At 56.7% G+C, this 19181-nt stretch overlaps 1 protein-coding gene across 1 annotated transcript; it reads right to left on the reverse strand.

The window, feature by feature from the left end:
- Positions 1 to 5363: 5363 nt before the first annotated feature.
- On the reverse strand, positions 5364 to 18112 carry DAPK3 (death associated protein kinase 3; the record flags this gene model as incomplete). The annotated part of the gene is made up of 8 exons (XM_079702365.1): positions 5364 to 6603; positions 7076 to 7121; positions 7845 to 7997; positions 9113 to 9139; positions 10013 to 10061; positions 10309 to 10438; positions 10724 to 11084; positions 18051 to 18112. 8 exons carry the CDS (start codon positions 18110 to 18112, stop codon positions 6067 to 6069), a joined length of 1365 nt encoding a protein of 454 aa, XP_079558491.1. The 3' UTR covers positions 5364 to 6066.
- Between the last annotated feature and the right edge of the window lie 1069 nt (positions 18113 to 19181).

A 19181-nucleotide genomic window follows, 5' to 3' on the forward strand; every position in this document is an offset into this window, starting at 1 on the left:
GGCTGGTGGGTCTGGCTTTATAGACCACCCCGTACCCTGGCAGCCCCGCTGGTTATTAATAGCGGCCGCCGCCTCTTGCCCTAGTATGGTCAGGAGCACAGCAGCTGTGGGCGCGCAGCCCCTGGGCAGGACAGGTGGCGCAAGGACAGCCCTCTGCCCTACGAGAGGCAGGCAGCACTGCAGGGGACCCAGCATGGCCTGGTGACTCCTGCGCCCGAGCCCCCGAATCTAACAAGACACACTTAGTGAGGAGGTGCCCAGGGTGTGCTGGACCCTGACACACCCTTGCCTCTAACCCTCGCTGCCACCCTAGGAACCACAGTCCCTAAGGACAAAGCTGGCACACACACAGAGGTGCCGTGTCTGCCGAGAGCCAGGAGCCCAACTGGGCTGCATCGAACCCAGGCCTGTCTGACTCACTTTGCAGACGGCGCGTGACTAATGCGAGCTGTGGTGAAGGCCTCGACTGAGGGCGAATCTCACGCGCTAGGAAAACACGGAGGGTCCCCCACAGCTGCCGCCGATGAGGCCGGATAGCCCAAGGCCCTCCTTCTCGAGGGACCGAGGGACCGGCTGGGCTCCTGCTGTCACTGCCCTGCCAGCCCGCAGAATGATTCAAGCAAGGCAGCGACATCCTCCTCATCCTCTTGTCACTAAAGGCTGCCCGCACACTCTGCTCCTGACTGCGCCCCAAGTGCCCTGCGGGGCCTGCGGCGTCCTTCTCCTCGTGCCTAATAAAGAGCCATCTACTCATCTGTCCGTGTCAGACGTCCTGCATCCAGCCACCCCTTACCCCGCAGTGGGACTCCCGCCCTCTCTAACTGGTGACAAGGAGGCAGTTGAAACACAAGTCACTGGGAATCCTTGGGTAGACCAGTGGTTAGGACTCGGCATTTTCACTGCCGTGGCCCGGGTTCGATCCCTGGTCAGGGAACTAAGATCCCGCATGCCATGCAGTGCGGCCAAAAAAAAAAAAAAAAAAAAATACAAGTCACTGACCCAAGAGCCTCTGGCTCAGCAGCCCAACCATGACCAGCAGGTCTGTTCCTGCCCAGCCCGGGAGGGCATTTTGCCACAGCCCCAGGCTGCCTCACCAGTGACGCACCCTGGACTGAGGGAGCTGATTTAAGCAGATACGGTAGGGGTCCCAAAGAAACAGAATCAGACGCGGCTTTCTTGCCATCAGAGAAGCCATTTTTTGGCCTAAGCCATTCTGGGACCTAAGCCTGGCCACAGTGTTTGTCCCTGAACAGGTCTCAATAATTAATGAGCTTAAGGAAACAAAAGAATGCAGGGATAAAAGACTGTTATCAGACAAGAGAAGTAACAATAGCAAAGATAATAAATCAGTTGTAAAGACTCACCAGAAGCACTTTCTTGAGCTGTTCTGCCAAATTTATTTATTTACTGCCAGCCGCAGGCAAGCGGGATCTCAGTTCCCTGACCAGGGATGGAACCCGTGCCCCCTGCATTGACAGCATGAAGTCTAACCACTGGACCGCCAGGGAAGTCCCTGTTTTGCCAAATTTAAGCCCCCTCAAGAACTCAGCCACCAGATCAAGCTGGAACCTAAGCGATAATGATGTTGACCTTCTCTGACCCTCGTGACTTCAATCTAATAAAGCTTGGACTCTGTCCACCGCCCAAAATCTGAGCCCTCCCAGACCCTCTCCCCTCCCCAGCGGCGGGGGTGTAGGGCCGAGTGGCTCTAGAGGCATGATCGTGACCCCTGTGCCCGCTGCCGACTTTCTCTGCAGCTGGTGTCACCATGTCCACTTGGAGAGCTTGACCTGCCCGGGGACACGAGCTCTGCTGGTCTGAGGTCTCATCCCTCTGACCTGATCAGCTTCCACAGTGCTCTCCAGGTTCCCGGTTACTCCTCATAGCGTCTGGGGGTGGGGGGGCACCACCACTGTGCGGCAGGCAGGGAGGGGGATCGCCACAGTTTTGGGGCGGAGCCGGCGGTGGAAGCCCAGCCTCCCTCACTCGCCATCCTCTGCGTAAGCTTTGCTCTGAGATAAACACGGGCTTTCAACACCTTCCTTGCAATGAGCTTCACGCACATGGCAGCCAAACCCTAAGCGAACCTCGGGGCAGGTCCAGCCTGACTCTCGCCAGCTGGAGGGACAGGGTTCATGGCTCCCACGGTTCATTCCCCCAGCACCAGTCTCAAGAAGCAGGCAAGAAGACATTTCCATTTTGCCTAAGAGCAAAACCAGACGCAGGGGGGACTTCCCTGGTGGTGCAGTGTATAGGACTCCGTCCTCGCAATCCAGGAGGCCCGGGTTCAACCCTGGTCAGGGAACTAGATCCCACATGCATGCTGCAACTAAGAGTTCACATGCCACAACTAAGGAGCCCGTGTGCTGCAACTGAGCCCATGTGCTGCAACTAAGACCTGGTGCAACCACATAAATATTTTTAACAAAAAAAAAAAACAGATGTGGGGAGCCCTCACTCTGCAGACCTGCTGGAAGGCCCACTCTCCTCAGAGCAGAAGGTGCTAACATGCACCCCCCCAATCACACCCCTGAAAGAAAAGGGGCTGAGGGCGTGGCAGAGGGACAGGGTACCAAAAGAGGGGAAGCGAGAGTTGAATTGCTCGGTGAACCTGTAAGTGGATGCAGCACACCTTCATCAGCATGACTCAATTACTGCTGTGTAACAAAGCACCACAAACCTAGTGCCTTAAAGCAATACACGTTATCATCTCACAGTTGTGGGTCAGGAGTCTTGATTGGCTTACCTGGGTCCTGTGCTCAGGGTCCTTCAGGAGGCTGCAATCCAGGTGTCAATCCAGGCTGGGTTTTATCCGAAGGCTCGACTAGGGAGGGGCCCACTGTTAGGACCCCTCACGTGGTCGGTGGGCTTCGCTGCTTCCTGGCTGTTCCTTGCCACGTGGGCCTGTCCAACATGATGTCGCACTGCATCAAAGCCAGCAAGGGAGTCAGCTGGCAAGATGGAAATCATAGGCTGCACAGCCTAACCACGGAAGTGACTCCATCACCTTCCCAGAGTTCTGTTGGTCAGAACCTGCCACGAGGCCAGCCTGCTCTCCAGGGGGTGGGGAGCAGGAGGCGGGGCTACATGGGAGCCACTCTGGGGCCTGCCTGCCACAGACAAGATTAATAACAGCACGTCAGCCCCAGGGGCTCTACAAAGGGACAGCACTATTTGTAAGTGCTTGCATGGGCCAGATACACTGGGAGGTGCTTTATGACCACAAAGTGGTTCCCTGTGCCCTTAACTGACAGATTGAGGATGCCGAGGCTGCGCTGAGCAAGATAACCCGGGTCAGGGGGCAGAGGTAATCTGCAAAGCAAGGACACCTGCTCACGTTACCCACTGAAGACGCTGGGGAATTTGCCCTCAGCACAGAGGTGCTTTGGATACTGAAAGGGCAGGTGTGAGTCCAAAGGGAATTGTGGTTTCTACCCGGAAGTCTCCATCAGAAAGGCTGGATAGGTGAGGGCCCCGCCCCTGCCCCTATCAAGACAGACCATTGTGTCCACCTCCTACCAGCATCTCCCAGGGCCTGACGTGAGGCCCACAGTGTGGCATGACTGGAGAAATGACGGCTGGATGAATGCTATTCACTGGTCCCCTGAGGCTTTCAGGGAGCCTCCGGCTCACCCCTCAGGGTCTGGAGACCCTCTAGCACTGCACGGAAGCTCCTCCCTTCCCGTCCGAGGCACCCAGACCACAGCCTACTGATGTTATACAACTATCCACACTGGGTGCCCCTTTCCTGCCGCGGGCCGACCGCGCTTTGCAACGCACCATCGGGGGATCTGCTGCTCAGAGCCCTGCCTTGAAGGCCTAATAACCAGGTGACAGCTGTGGAGGAATCACAGACCAACTGGAGAAACCTGAGTGGGTCCAACCATTCGACAAACTGAAATTTACTGAGATTTTAAAAGTGCAAGTTGTTGATCAAAAACAGACAAATGAAAAGGGATGAATTGTACAGTGAGCCTTATCTCAATTTTTGTAAACTTAAGTTTTAAAAAACCGGTGGCAGGGAGGGATGCATGGAACGAGGCAACAGAAGGCCGAGCAGGCCGCTGGGAAGGAGGAAGAAGGTCAGAAGGGCCCTCTGTGGAACCACGTTCCAGACCCAGAGGCCGAGGCGAGTGGGAGCAGAAGCGGCAAGGACGTCTCCCTCGTGAGGGCCCAGTACAGCGCAGGGGAGCCCATGTGTGACCCGGCAGCATCTCAGAAGGAGCCAAGGGACAGGAAACCCCTCCAAACCCACTCTAGCTGCCTGGACGCCTCCACCTCACGGCAACGACAGGAGGTCCAGTCCACCTAAGCCCCAAGATCGGAGCAGCCTCCAAGGCCCCCCAGGGCTATGGGAGCAGGCAGTGACAGAGAGAGGGAGATACAAGAGGGCGGAGAGGCCATGGCACCAGATGACTGCCAAGGCTGGCCGCCCCTGCCCGGGCCCAAACAGAGACGAGCAGGACGCCAGGGAAGCCACGCTTCACTTCCTCTAGGCTGACACACACGCCTCCGAGCAACACACATACACTTAGAGGCGTGTGTGTCAGGCAGTGGAGCTCGTGAAGGGCGTACAGCGGGCCCACCCCCACCCACGCCAACCCCACATCCAGGTCCCAAGGCCTCCTCAGTCCCGCAGGGTCCTGGGCCTGAGCCCCAGCCAGGGCCACAGGTGGAGTACCCGCCCCTCTGCCCAGCTCCTCCTTGCACTCGGCCCAGGCTGGCCTTTGTCCAGAGGACTCCTCTCGGGCCAAGGGGGGCTGCACAGGGGTCCCTCGATTAACACAACCAGCAGCAGAGAACTCCGAGCTCAGAGTGGCCACCAGCCAGGGACCCACGTTCCACTGAAGCCTGGCTCCCAGGGCACTCTCTCTGGGGCGCAAGAACCCACTCCAGGGCAGCACCTAGTGGCGCACAGCGGCACTGCCCACTGAAACCCTCTTAACCCTGTGGTCCAGGCCAGCACTCGCCAAGGCTCCACCTCCCCCGGACAGGGGGTCCCTGGAAACACCAGGCCAGCAGAGGCAGTCAAATGGGCGGCACATAGCACGGGGTGGGGCGTCTGTAAGGAGCCCTGGGGCTCTCCAGGGAGGGGACACTGGGAACACAGGCCTCCAGCAGCTACTCCGTGGGGCCCACCTGAGAGGTGCTGTCCTGAAGGCAGCACTGGGGGAGGGAGTGAGACGGGGCAGGGCAGTGGGTGGGACCCCCGCCGAAGAGTCAGCGCTGTGCATTGACAGGGAGCTGGAGAGGAGGGGATGGTTCCACAGCCTGCCCACTGCGGGAGGCTCCAGGCGGCCACAGCTCTTCCCCCGTTCCCGGCCCCCAGCGGGCCTGACTCAGGGAGGGAGTGGAGACTCAGCTTTGCAGATGTTTCCTTTACTGCATCCAGGCACTGTGCCCTGCCACACACTGCCCCCAATACAATCCCTAGACCCACATCTCCTCGAGGGCTGCATCATCTCCTCAGCTCTGGCCCTGGTGCCCAGCCCCAGGCTGGGGGCCCTGCGAGGGGCTGGTGGATCTGAAGAGCTGGGCTCAGAGGCCACCTCCACCACGGACCCTGGAGGAGCAGCCATCCGTCTCCAGAACAGGAGGAGCCGGAGTGTTGAGCAGAGGCCCCTCCAATTCTGAGTCCTGGGGCAAGCCCGGGGCACTCAGACACCCCCATCCCCACACCAAGGCTCCATGCACTCATACCACATGGAGGGCCTGCAGCCGCTGACCCAGCCCTGCACATGGAGGCTGCCACGTGTGAGGCATCTGTGTCCACCACGGCCAGAGCTGCCTTGGTGGTGCCAACCCCTTGCAGAGTTCCTGTGGTGATGCTGCCCCGGAAACCCCCCGAGTCGAGTTGCAGGAGGGAGGGGCTGAGCTGGGGCCTGGGGCGGGAGACGACTCGGGTTGCACAGAGAAGGCCCACGTCAGCCACATCCTCCCGGCGCAGGGCCGGGCCAAAGCCCCCCGCTAGCTGTGGACTCCTGGGCCCCATGGAGCGCATCCAGGGCCACATCAGGGTGACGGGGGACTCCCCCCGGGGTGCAGGACACCGTGCCCCGAGCGGCCCTAGCGGAGGCTGCACTCTCCCCCCTGCAGCTTCTCCTGCTCCATGGCGCGTACCAGATCCTGCACAAACAGCATCTCGGAGGCCACTTGCTTGGCCAGCGCCTCGTAGCGGTTCTCGAGGCGGCTGAAGCGGCGCCTGAGCCCGCTGGCCCCCAGCAGGGCGCCCTTGGCCTCCTCCTGGGCCTGCCGCTGGAGCGCCTCGGTCTTGTGCAGCTCCTGGCGCAGCCGCCGCAGGTCCTGGCCGATGCTCTCGTTCTCCTCGCGGTACCAGGCCTCCTTCTCCTCGTAAATTGCCGTCAGCGCCTCGATGTCCTCATGGAACAGGCGCCGGCTGTGCTCGAGCCCACGCAGGCCCTCCTCGGCCACTGCCACCTCCTCCAGCACCTTGGAGAAGCGCTCGAAGTTGACGTAGGTGTTGTTGGGGGGCATGCTCGAGTGCGACTTGATGGTGTACTCCTTGAGGCGGGCCGTCTTCAGGCGCCGCCGCTCTGGCTTGCGGCCACTGTCCTCCCGCCGCACGTTCCGCCGCCGGATCGCCTGCAGCGGGAGGGGAGGGCGCCTTGGATTGGGGGCCGGCAGGGGGAGACCCCCCTGGCCCACACCCAGCCCTCCGCTTGCTTTTCATCGGCACGCAGCCCTGCCCACTCACGTACACGTGCTCCTGGCGCTTCCACGCTCTGACAGCCGGGCCGAGAATGGATGGCAGACTACGTGGCCGTGCCACAGACCACAGAGCCAAAAGCATTTACTCTCTGGCTCTTTACAGAGGTTGCCAACCCTAACGCGGGCCTGGAGGTGACCCCTTTCTGGGAAGTTCTGGGGAGGGAGCTCTGCTACGTGCAGAGGGGCCGTGGACTCCAGCCGGCGTCTCCATGAGATGGCTCTGACACCACGTCCACGCACACCCCGCGCCCCATGCCGTCCGGGCCCGCTCCCCTGGGGACCCTCCCTCATGCCAGGGGCTGCTCACACCTGCAATGCCTACGTGGGGGCAGCCCCACTGCCTCACCTTGATCCAGGAATGCTCCAGGCTCTGGGCGATGGTCATTCTCCTCCTGGAAGAGCCCCCAACCCTAGTTAGTTGCACGTGGGCCACTTTACCATCCTCCCCGACACAGAGAGCAGGAAGGGGTGAGCCACACTCTCCCTGCTGCAGCTCTGGCTCTCAGCCCCACCTGTGGCTGACTCAGGCACCCGCCCCTGGGGGCCCCCCCCCAAGTCCCTAAAGTCACCCTCCAGCCCAGCAGCAAGTCCCTGAGATGACCGTGAAAATACAGGCCCCATGAAGAGCTTCCCCTCTGCTTGGCCAACCACCAGGAGCCCATCAAGGGGCCTGGGGGTGTGGACTCCAGGGTCTCCATGTTTTCTGAGGGGTTTCGTTCACAGTGTTGACACCTAACGCTGGGGTCTCACAGCTCAGGCGCCTAGAGGAGGAGGCTGGGGAGGACTGTGGCCCACGGGAGCACCTCTGTGTGAATGAAGGCTCCGTGCTGCCAGCACAGTTAGATTTTTTTCTAGGAAAAAAGACAAATAGTAATCTGGAATCTTATAGGAAACCTCCTATCTTAAACGTTGGCCACAAGTTAAAAGCTTAAGAGACAGCTTCTTAAGAGGGCCAACCTAACTCCTCTGTGCTATCTCCAGCCCAAAGCAGAAGCCATGCCCGATTCCCAGTAACAGGAAGGTGGCGGCTCGGACGGATGTGTTACTTGTCCTCGGCCAGAGCTCCCATCCCGGGGGCCTCGCCAGGGCCTCCCTGCCCAGCCCAGCGCTCCTACTTGGGGTCTTTGACGAGCAGTCGGCGGATGAAGTCCTTGGCCAGCTCGCTGGTGTTGCTGAAGTACTCCTCGTCAAAGTCGTAGTTCACGGCCGAGATGTTGGTCAGGGTCTCCTGCTTGGTCTCTCCCAGGAATGGTGATGCGCCACTCAAACTGGAAGGCAGACACCAGGCTCAGTGGGGCCGGACAGCCCTGCGGTCACCCCACAACCAGGCCGCTGCCCAGGCCACCACCCGACTCCACCATGCCCATGAAGGGGGCAGACGTGGAGGAAGGGCGATGCCGGGCCCCGGGCCACCAACCACAACTGTGCCCAGCCTCCAACCAGAGGCAGTGAAAATCCACTGCCCAGCCAGTGAGGGGTGCTGAAATGAGTGGGCAAAATCTCTGCAGAATCTCAAAGTAGCTACTTAGAGACACAGCCTCGAAGCACTTCCCTGAAGCGTGTAGTAGTTAGAGGGAAAATGGCTAACTTTGAGGGGAGGTGGCAGGGAGTCCTGGCCGACACCGTAGACGTCGTGTGTCTTCCAGACATGCTGCACTGAGGCCACAGCACCACTCTGTGGGGTTATGGGTACGTGATGCTGTGACTTAGGGTGACAAATGTATATGTGGTCTTCACTCCAATCCTCAGGCACACAGATCCGAAAACCCTTGTCATTTCCTAAAACCCAAGGTGGGAGCATCTTCTGTTATAATATTTGGTCTTTGTTCCCTTTCCTAAAACAGCTCGGGGTTCGAGATGAAAGGAGTGTTTTTGTTGTTCACAACAAACCCCCTCCAACCACACCTGAGTTGATGCCACTGAGGTGACTTTGGAAAGGCCCTAAGGAGGGGGCCGGTGGCCGGGGAACCAGCAAGTGGGGTTACAGTGATGGAACTTTCATCCTCACCCCTGACCTCCAGGAAGGGGAGGGGCTGGAGGCTGAGTTACTCTCCAACGGGCCCGTGACTGAGTCCACCACGCCTAGGAGCTGCCAGCCAGAGGACGAGGGGGACACGCTGTCTCAGCCCAGGGCCTTGCACGGTTGTTTCACACGATGAGGCCCTGCCTTCTGAACTCTCCTGAACTCACCTCTCTCTCCTGCACAGATTCATTCATTCACTCATGCATTCGTCCATCCATCCAGAGTTCCCGAGCGCCGTGACACGTCACAGAACTGAGGGTGCTGCCTTCCACTCGCTGTCCCCGCACAGAAGCCTCCCTACCCTCCTCTTGACCCAGCAGGGCCCCAGGAGGGGGCAGGAAGCGCCGAGCAGGTACTCACAGGATGTAGGTGATGACGCCAATGCTCCTGGAAGAGAACACACAGAAAAGATGGGGGTCAGCTCAGCCAGGGGCACAGCACCCCAACCCCAGAGCCCCAAGGGGGCTGGGGGGCCCAGAGCCCGGTCGGCAGCAGGCCCATCAGCCCCAGGGACCCTCTCCCTCCAGGGGCTGCACAGCCCCCAGCAAGGCCCTCGCTCTGCTCGGAGGGTCTCAGGACTGGACACGGAAGCGCCTCTGGCCACACCTGCCTGTCCAGGCTCAAACTGGCCAGGGTCAGGGCGGCGTGGACAGAGCCCAAAGGCACCACAGACATGCAGACATGGGGCCCTCGATGGCGCTGCTGTGGCCGAGGGCAGGGCTGGCAAACTCCTTCTCTAAAGGGCGAGACGCTGAGCAGGGCTTTGGGGGCCACAGATGGTCTCTGCCACACGTTCATGTGGTTTTTTTTGTTTTTGTTTTAGTTTTTTTTTGCGGTACGCGGGCCTCTCACTGTTGTGGCCTCTCCCGTTGCGGAGCACAGGCTCCGGACATGCAGGCTCAGCGGCCATGGCTCACGGGCCCAGCCGCTCCACGGCATGTGGGATCTTCCCGGACCAGGGCACGAACCCGTGTCCCCTGCATCGGCAGGCGGACTCCTAACCACTGCGCCACCAGGGAAGCCCAATGTGTTTTTAACAACCCTCCAGAAACGTGAGAACCATTCCGAGCTCATGGGCCTGGGTCGTCGGCCAACCCTGTTCTAAGGCAGCAGTCTGTCCTGCCCCTGCCCCACAGCTCCAAGACCAGGAGAACAGGCTACACCCTGCTGCGGCTGTGACCGGCAGCTCCTGGGGACAGATGGGGGATGCCCTAAGGAGAAGCGATGAGGGCAGCCCCGGGCCCGCCGCCCCCCACTCACCACATGTCCGCCTCCAGACCCAGGGGCTCGTAGTTGACGATCTCGGGAGCTGCAGAGACAGGGAGACAGGGTCAGGCGCCGGGTGTGGCTAAGGGGGAACCAGCAGATAGTGCCCACTCAGGCAAGGCTGGCTCTCAGCAGGGAAGGCCGGGACAGTGACAGCACCAACGCCAGGCCTTGAGTCTCCCGTGTCCAGCGCCGGGGCCAGGAAGGGAAACCTGAGGCCAATGGGCCTGCCTCACCCCATGCCAGGTGGAAATCCTCCAGTGCCCCCCAAGGCCCACACCAGGCCTTACCCACGAACTCTGGGGTGCCAAAGATGTTCTTGAACTCGTTCCCTGCTTCAATTTTGTGGGCGATGCCAAAGTCGATGAGCTTGATCCGCGGGTTGGGCACATTTTTGTCCAGGAGCATGATGTTCTCTGGCTGGGGGTCGGGGAGAAGGCAGGGCGCTGGGCGGGAGGCAGTGCTGCTGCCAGCCCGGCACCTCAGGGAACAGCGCCAGGTTGTCCCTGAGCACCTCCCAATCCCAGCATGCAGGGTTTGTGCAGGCTGACCCCTGCACAGGTCCAGGCCTGAGCCAGTCCATCCCCACAGTGCCCCGGGCAAGGACATCCTGTGCCAAGGGGAGGTGGACCCGCTTGGCACCCATCCTCACCCTCCCCGGTCAGGCTGGTCCCCGGCTTTGTCCTGAGGGCCCAGCGGGGCTACCTTGAGGTCGAAGTGGGCGATACGCTTGGAGTGCAGGTAATGGACGCCATCCAGGATCTGCTTGAGGAACTGGGTGGCCTCGTCCTCTGTCAGCGACTCCTTCTCCGCCAGGAAATCAAAGAGCTCCCCGCCCGAGACCAGCTCCAGGATGAGCACCACGTCGGTCTTGTTCTCAAAGATGTCGTGCAGCGTGATGATGTTGGGGTGCCGGATCTCCCGCAGGATGTTCACCTCCCTCTCAATCTCCTCCCGGCTGACCCCCCGGCGGCTGGACGACAAGCGGCGCTTCTTGATGAACTTGGCCGCGTACTCCTTCCCAGTGCCCTTCTGCCGGCATTTCCGCACAATCGCAAACTGGCCGCTGTGGGGACAGAGGGGGAGGGGAGAGTGGGGAGTGAGCGCCGAGAGGGACACAGGACTCTCGGGACCGGGCCGCGCTCGGATGACGCAAACTCCTGGGACAGCTCATCCCAGCTCCTGGCGCCATGCTGAGGTGCACCCCACCAGCTGGAGAATGCACCCCATCCGGCAGGGGTGCTCCCACGCGAGGGCAAATTGGTGCATAATACAGTGGCTACCTGGCGTTTCTGTAGCAGTGAAAGAACAGAAACGGCTCCACATTTATCAAAAGGGAGCTGGACTCCCATCATGGTAAGTCAGGCAGAATTTTCGCAGTCTTGGAAAAGAACGACTCTCCATGTGCTGACCAGAAAGACACCCATGGGCTTCCCGGGTGGTGCAGTGGTTAAGAATCCACCTGCCAATGCAGGGGGCACGGGTTCAAGCCCTGGTCCAGGAAGATCCCAAATGCCACACAGCAACTAACCCCGTGCGCCACAACTACTAAGCCTGCGCTCTAGAGCCCACGAGCCACAACTACTGAGCCCGTGTGCCACAACTACTGAAGCCCGCATGCCTAGAGCCCATGCTCTGCAACAAGATGAGCCATGGCAATGAGAAGCCCGTGCACCGCAACGAAGAGTAGCCTCCGCTCGCTGCAACTAGAGAAAGCCTGCACGCAGCAACGAAGACCCAACGCAGCCAAAGATAAATAGTTAAAATAATAAAATGATTTAAAAAAAAGAAAAGACAAGACAGATACCAGTGAAGACCAGCTCACTGAAGACAGCTGCAGGATAACACAAGGAACGAGATTTTTCTGGGTAAAAAAGGTACATGCTGTACCCACCTATACAGGTATGTTTATGTGTATAGATGCAGGAGAAGAAGTCTGAAGGACACACACCAAGTTGTGAGCAAGAGACATCTCTGAGGAGCATGACTGAGGGCAGTGAAAAGGTGTTTTTACTTTTTATTTGATATGACTCTATACGATTCAACTTCTCACAGCGCATTTCATCACTGTTTAAAATCTAAGAAAAGATAAAAAACCACTGAGTTCAAAAGAGCTTCTTATTCAGGGACTTCCCTGGAGTGCAAGTGTTTAAGACTCCATGCTCCCAGTGCAGGGGGCACGGGGTCAATCCCTAGTCGGGGAACTAAGATCTTGCATGCCGTGTGGCTCTGCCAAAAAATAAATAAATAAAAGGATGTTTATCACCTTTAAAAAAAAAAAAAAAAAAGAGCTTCTTATTCAATAGGCAAAATGAAAGAAGTACACACATTTTCACAACAAGAGAGAACAGTGAGGATGTGGAGAAACCAGAACCCAGGTGCACAGCTGGTAGGAGTGTGAGACGGGGCAGCCACGATGGAAAACAGTCTGGCGGTTCCTCAAAAGGTGAAACATGGTGTTACCATCGGACCCAGGAATATCACTCCACAAAAACTTGCACACATGGGCTTCCCTGGTGGCGCAGTGGTTGAGAGTCCGCCTGCCGATGCAGGGGACGCGGGTTCGTGCCCCAGTCCGGGAGGATCCCACATGCCGCGGAGCGGCTGGGCCCGTGAGCCATGGCCACTGAGCCTGCGCGTCCAGAGCCTGTGCTCCGCAACGGGAGAGGCCACAACAGTGAGAGGCCCGCGTACTGCAAAAAAAAAAAAAAAAAAAACCTTGCACACAAATGTGCACAGCACCATTATTCACAGTAGCCATAAGATGGAAATAACCCAAATGTCCCTCAATGGATGATGGATACACCAAATGGGGTCCCTCCACACACGGGCACATCACGCAGCCATCAAAAGGAGAGAAGCCCTGACACTCACTACAACGTGGATGGACCCTGAGAACACGATGCTCAGTGAGAGAAGCCAGACACAGAAGGACACCCAGTGTGTGATTCCATTGATGGGAAACGCCCAGAACTGGCAGATCCACATCCACAGAGGGTGGATTCCTGGTTGTTGGGAGGGGATGGGGGTGTGCCTGCTCAAGGGGATGAGGTTTCCTTTTGGAGTGATGGAAACGTTCTGAAAGTATTTAATGGTGATGGTTGTAAGACCCTGTGAATGTACAAAAGATCATTAAATTGTACACTTTAAATGAGTAATCTGTATGGTGTGTGACTTGTATCTCAAGACCCCTGGTACCTGAAGAGAAAGAGAGAGAAACTCTCTTTACTGCACTCCAGGGAGCTGTCCAATGTCCGTATTCTTTTGCTATCTAGGAACTTACGTTAACTTGCTTTCACTCAGGAGTTGAGTGAAAAAGGCCAGAGGGTAAATATTTTAAGCTTTACGGGCCATGTGGTCTCTGTCACAATTTTTGTGTGTTTTTGTAACCCTTTAAACAAGGAAAAAACCATCCTACGTTCGTGGGCGGGCCATACTGAACTAGGTGAGGGCCGGATGTGGCCCAAAGGCCATGGGTCATGCACCCCAGCCTCCAGAGGATATATGAACACACACGTGAGCAGAGAAATGAATTCTAAGACAGAAGGCACACATTCCAGACAAGAAACATCAACCAGGCACCACTGGGGGTCAAGGGAAGGGGGACTAGGTGACTATGTGACATCTCGTGGAAATGGGGGACGAGCACGCAGAGGAACGAATTGTGCAGACAGGCCTTGGGGACAGGAGGGGTCTCTTAAGTTGGTGATAGCACAGGGAGGACAGGCCAGAGAGAACAAGAAACGAGTGAGGGGCGCCTCTGCCAAGCCAGCAGGGCCCTCAGAAAAGCCAAGGGACCCAACTGGGTGTGTCCCAGTAAGTGGACCTCACTGGGACGCCCAGGACCACCTGCAGCCAGCAAACACCTGAAGCGCTGCCTTCGTGAGCATCGAGACACAAAGGCGCCCATGGCAGGCCACTGCAGACACGCTCCGAGCACACTCAGGCAGGTGAGGATCAAGGTGGGGAGTGCAAATTATTACCAACCAAGGTAGGCTAAATAAGGGTCCATATCCGAATCCCCAGAACCTGTGGACACGTCATCTCATGGGGCAGAGGGCCTTTGCAGACAGAATTAAGTTAAGGCCCCTGAGATGGGGATGACCCTGGATTCCCTGGGGGTCCCAGTGTCATCACAGGGTCCTTGTAAGAGGGAGGTGGGAGGGTCAGAGGCAGAGAGAGACGGGAGATGCTGCGCTGCTGGCTGTGAGGATGCAGGAGGGGCCACGAGCCAGGGACGCGGCGCCTCTAGAAGCTGGAAAAGGTGGGAACCGATGCTCCCCTGGAGCCTCCGGAAGGAACCAGCCCTGCAGATCCATTTTAGACTCCTGACTCCCAGACCTTTATGATAATAAATGGGTGTTCTTCTAAGCCACTAAGTTCTGGTAATCTGTTACAGCAGCAACAGGACACTCATACGCTAGTCTAAAAGCCAAAAGCACAGGTCAGATGATAAATGTCAAGTGTCCCTGATCAGGCCTCGCCCTCCGCACGGAAATCCACGCTGTGCTCCTGCCTCCACCTCCACATCTTAGCTAACATTCCCCACACCTGAAAGGCCTTTCCCCCTCCCCTATGCTGACAGCAACCAAGCAAGTTCTTACAGGTCCACCTTCCATCCCACGATGATGCCTGATGGTAATAACTTCGAGGGCCGGGTGTTCACCGCATGCCAGGAACACTGCTAAGCACTGGACGTGTGGCCTAATTCTCAAATACAAGGATTTTTCTCCCCTCTAGCTTTATTCCAAGCTGAACTAACAAAAAAACTAACAAAGAAAGAGTTCATGGGAAGAGGGACAAAGACACTGTTAGGTGCTAAATTGTGTCCCCCAAAATCCTAACCCCCAGAACCTCAAAATGTGAGGTAATTAAGTACAAATAAGATCACTGGCGTGGGTCCTAATCCAGTACGACTGGTGTCCTTATAAGATTATAATAAGGACAGGAGATTAGGGCACAGACATGCACAGAGGGAGAAAATGTGAGGATATGGGGAGAAGGCAGCCGTCTACACACCAAGGAGAGAGGCCTCAGAGGGAACCAAGCCTGCTGACACCTCGACCTTGGACGTCCAGCCTTCAGCACCGTGAGAATCAACCTCCACTGTTCATGCCCTCCAGTCTGAGGCACTTTACTACAGCAGCCCGAGCTGACGAATACAGATACACACAGCTCTCCATGACGTGGAAGCCAGGCTAGAGGTCTACAATGACCAACCACAGATTCACTTATTTCCCAACACTATCCAGGTGACTTGAATTAGGAGGAAAGAACCCTCCATACACATCTGCACAGGCGCACAAAGAAACTCACTCCCAGTTCATTCAGCCCGTGACTCTTGGGACATGGAAACACGACCGTGCTTTGCTTGAGACAGGCAGAAGAAGCTGGACGCCCACCTCTGGTTCCAGCACTGGCTCCAGCACGCCTGGGCTTTGCAGCCGGCAGGGCATGACCTCAAGGTCTAAATCCTGCCTGGCCACTTTTAGTCTGTATAGCCTTGGGCAAGCCGCTTCCCTGCTCTCAGCCTCAGTTTCTTTATCTATAAAATGAGGATAGGGCTTCCCTGGTAGCGCAGTGGTTGAGAGTCCGCTTGCCAATGCAGGGGGCACGGGTTCGTGCCCCGGTCCGGGAAGATCCCACATGCCGCGGAGCGGCTGGGCCCGTCAGCCATGGCCGCTGAGCCTGTGCGTCCGGAGCCTGTGCTCTGCAACGGGAGAGGCCACAACAGTGAGAGGCCCGCGTACCGCAAAAAAAAAAAAAAAAAAAAAAAATGAGGATAATAACAGTACCTGCCTGGTATGGCCTTTCACAGATGAATGGAAATGTAACAAAAAACAGCCCAGGACTCAGATGTCCAAACAACATCTGTAACTTACACAAATTGCAGCACAGTATGCAGTGTTCTGTGGCACTAATCCTTCACCTCATGTGTCTCCAAGGATGTTCCGGATCATTACATAGGGCAGTGCTGTCCAAGGTGGCAGCTACTGGCCACATGGAAGCTGTCCAGCCCATTCGAATTGACATGTGCTGTGAGTGTACAAGACACACCAGATTTCAAAGGTGCACATCAGTAAAAGGCAGTAAACTATTTCATTAGTAATTTCTATAATGATCACAAGCAAAATGATAACAGTTTGACATACTGGGTTAAGTAAAATACATTATTAAAATCATTAAAATTGGGACTTCCCTGGCAGTCCAGTGGCTAAGACTCCATGCTCCCAATGCAAGGGGCCTGGGTTCAATCTCCAGTCAGGAAACTAGATCCCTCATGCATGCCACAACTAAGAAGTCCACAAGCCACAACTAAAGACCACGCATGTGGCAACAAAGATCCCGCGTGCCGCAACCAAGACCCAGCCCAGCCAAATAAATAAATTTAAAAAAATTAATTTAAAAGGTTAATTGTAAAAAAAACTATTAAAATTGACACAGCTACTAGAAAATTTCAATAAACTCCCTACAAGGCTTGCCTTATACAAGTTGCTGGGCTCTTTTTTTTATTTAACATTTTCATTGGAGTACAATTGCTTTACAATGGTGTGTTAAGTTTCTACTGTATAATAAAGTGAATCAGCTATACATATACATATATCCCCATATCCCCTCCCTCTTGCGTCTCCCTCCCACCCTCCCTATCCCACTGTTCTAGGTGGTCACGAGAGCTGATCTCCCTGTGCTATGCTGCTGCTTCCCACTAGCTATGTTTTACATTTGGTAGTATATATAAGTCCATGCTACTCTCTCACTTCGTCCCAGCCTACCCTTCCCTCTCCCCATGTCCTCAAGTCCATTCTCTATGTCTGCGTCTTTATTCCTGTCCTGCCCCTAGGTTCTTCAGAACCTTTTTTTTTTTTTTAGATTCCATATATCTGTGTTAGCATACAGCATTTGTTTTTCTCTTTCTGACTTACTTCACTCTATGACAGACTCTAGGTCCATCCACCTCACTACAGATAACTCAATTTTGTTTCTTTTCAGGCTCTTTTTAATGGCTATGTAATATTCCATCGACGAGGCTATGGTGCTGTGACGGGCACTGAAGAGGCTTCCCATCTTTTGCTCACAGAAAGTCCTTATAGCAACTCTCCCTGTCCCTAGATCCTTAGGTCCATGTACATACTACTCCCACGGAATTAACTCCTAGCAGCAGAATCAGTGGGTTAAAGGGAACGTACATGGTATTTTTGCTGACTTTTGCCAAACTACTCTCAGCAGCAGGTCCTAATACATTTTCAACAACAGAGTCTGAGACTTCTTTGGGGGTGGGGAGACGGTCTGCATTCTCTACCACTCTACCGGAGGAAATTCCTAAAGGAGGGACTTCAGAATCCCAAATGAGCCCCATACACTCTCTCAGCAAAGGCCTGATGAACAGCTCAGTTATGGCTCAGTTATTTACATTCCATTCTGGTGACATCATGGGGCTGGCCAGCAACAAACTCACCAAATAAGGTCTGAGGCTCTGTGGGGGGGGAGGATGGTGCCTGGCAGGTCTGGGGGGGGTGGGGGAGGAGGCGCTCCCAGGGGACGGTCCAAGGCCCAGCCCAGCAGGAAATCAGCTGCTGGCTGGATCGGGAAACCTCCGCTCTTTCCCACAAGAATGCCAACCATTGGCAAGGGTGTGGGCCCAGCCGGGACGCCTTCCCTGGGAGGCCTTCCCTGGAAAGGTACGAGAGCCGGGGAGACTCAACTGCCCTCCCACAAGAGAGGATTAACGAGAGGGACAGACCCTCTCACCAACAAAACCTCCCAACATCTACTGCTCTCACGCCAATGCCAAGCACCGTATTAGGTGTCATTTGTGCTCAGTTATGTTTCTCCCCAAAGGAAATGCACAGAGGATGTCAGAGCAAGAATTCCAGGCCCAGACTGGCTGACTCCAAAACCCAAACTCGTTCCACAGCACATGATACCGACTCATCCCTGCTTGGAGAGTAGGATAAAGGACAGGAGATACACCCAGAAAACCCCACAGCGAGTCTCTCCCCTCATCGGAGCCCCATCAGAGGGGAGAGCTCACCTGCCCAGCTCCTCCCCCATCTCATAGTGGTCTTCCACATCTTCCTGCCTGAATGTGGACATAGCGGCCGGTCTGCCTTCCAGCGCCTTCCACTCCAGTGCAAACCCAGTCACAGTGGCCCGGGGGACAGGACCTCAGGGAGTCCTCTAGCCGTGACCCTGGAGGAGGAGACAGGGAAATAAGAAAGGAGTGAGATGCCAGCCATTACTTCTAGGTCAATGGAGTGACCTGCTCCCCCAAAAGAGGTTTCACATCACACCATGCTGAAATTCCACGGTCCCTGTAGAAAGCACTTGCACTTGGTGGGCGAGGCACTTCCATGTGTCGGCTCATTTAGATACCACACCGCCCCCGAGGTCGGTGTTAGCCCCGCTGTGCCACCTCCACCCCCATAGCTCCCACCAGCCACAGACCTCTGCTTCCGCACACAGCACCCCAGTCTTCTTCTGCCTCTCCCTCCTAGGCTTCTCTCAACCTGCTTGTCCAGAGCCCCACACACTCCTGCAAGTTCCCCACACTCTTCACACCCCCAAACCCTGGGGCTCCCTGATTCCCTGCCAGACCTCCAACACGCTTCCATCTCCCTACCCATCAGCGGCCTCAACCCCTCTTTCCCTTACCCACTAACCCCTCCCCCTCGGCTGGTCTCTTAAGACCCTCTGCAGCGCTGTGCTCACCCCATCTCTTGCTCCCCCCAATTCTGAATTCCCCAGGAACTGGACAACGGCTTCCAAGCTCCTCCAAAGGCCCCGACCCGCTCTTGCTTCCCCTGACCTCCACGGTCCTAGCAAAGCTAACTTCTTCCTCCCCCCGTCCCTGAAGGCACCCCTCCAGGTTTCAAAGGCCCCCACCCCGGTCTCCACACTCCCAACTGGCCTCCTCAAAGGGCCACAGCTGAGAGTCTCCTCCATCGTCCTTCTCCCCCGACCTTCTCCCAAGCTCCAAGGCAGACGACGGCCTCCTTCAGAGACGCCTCCAAGATCTCCCCAGCCCCTGACGTCCCTGCTCCAGCGTCCCAGAGACCGCCACGCCCCTCACAGGCCCCGGCCCAGCTTCTTCTCCCGCCCAGTCATCCCACAGGTCCCCAAACGTCCCCCCCGCTAAATCCCCCAAGGGCCCCCCAACCCGCCA

Source organism: Hyperoodon ampullatus (assembly GCF_949752795.1).
Source record: "Hyperoodon ampullatus genome assembly, chromosome: 4".
Taxonomy (NCBI): Eukaryota; Metazoa; Chordata; class Mammalia; order Artiodactyla; family Ziphiidae; genus Hyperoodon; species Hyperoodon ampullatus.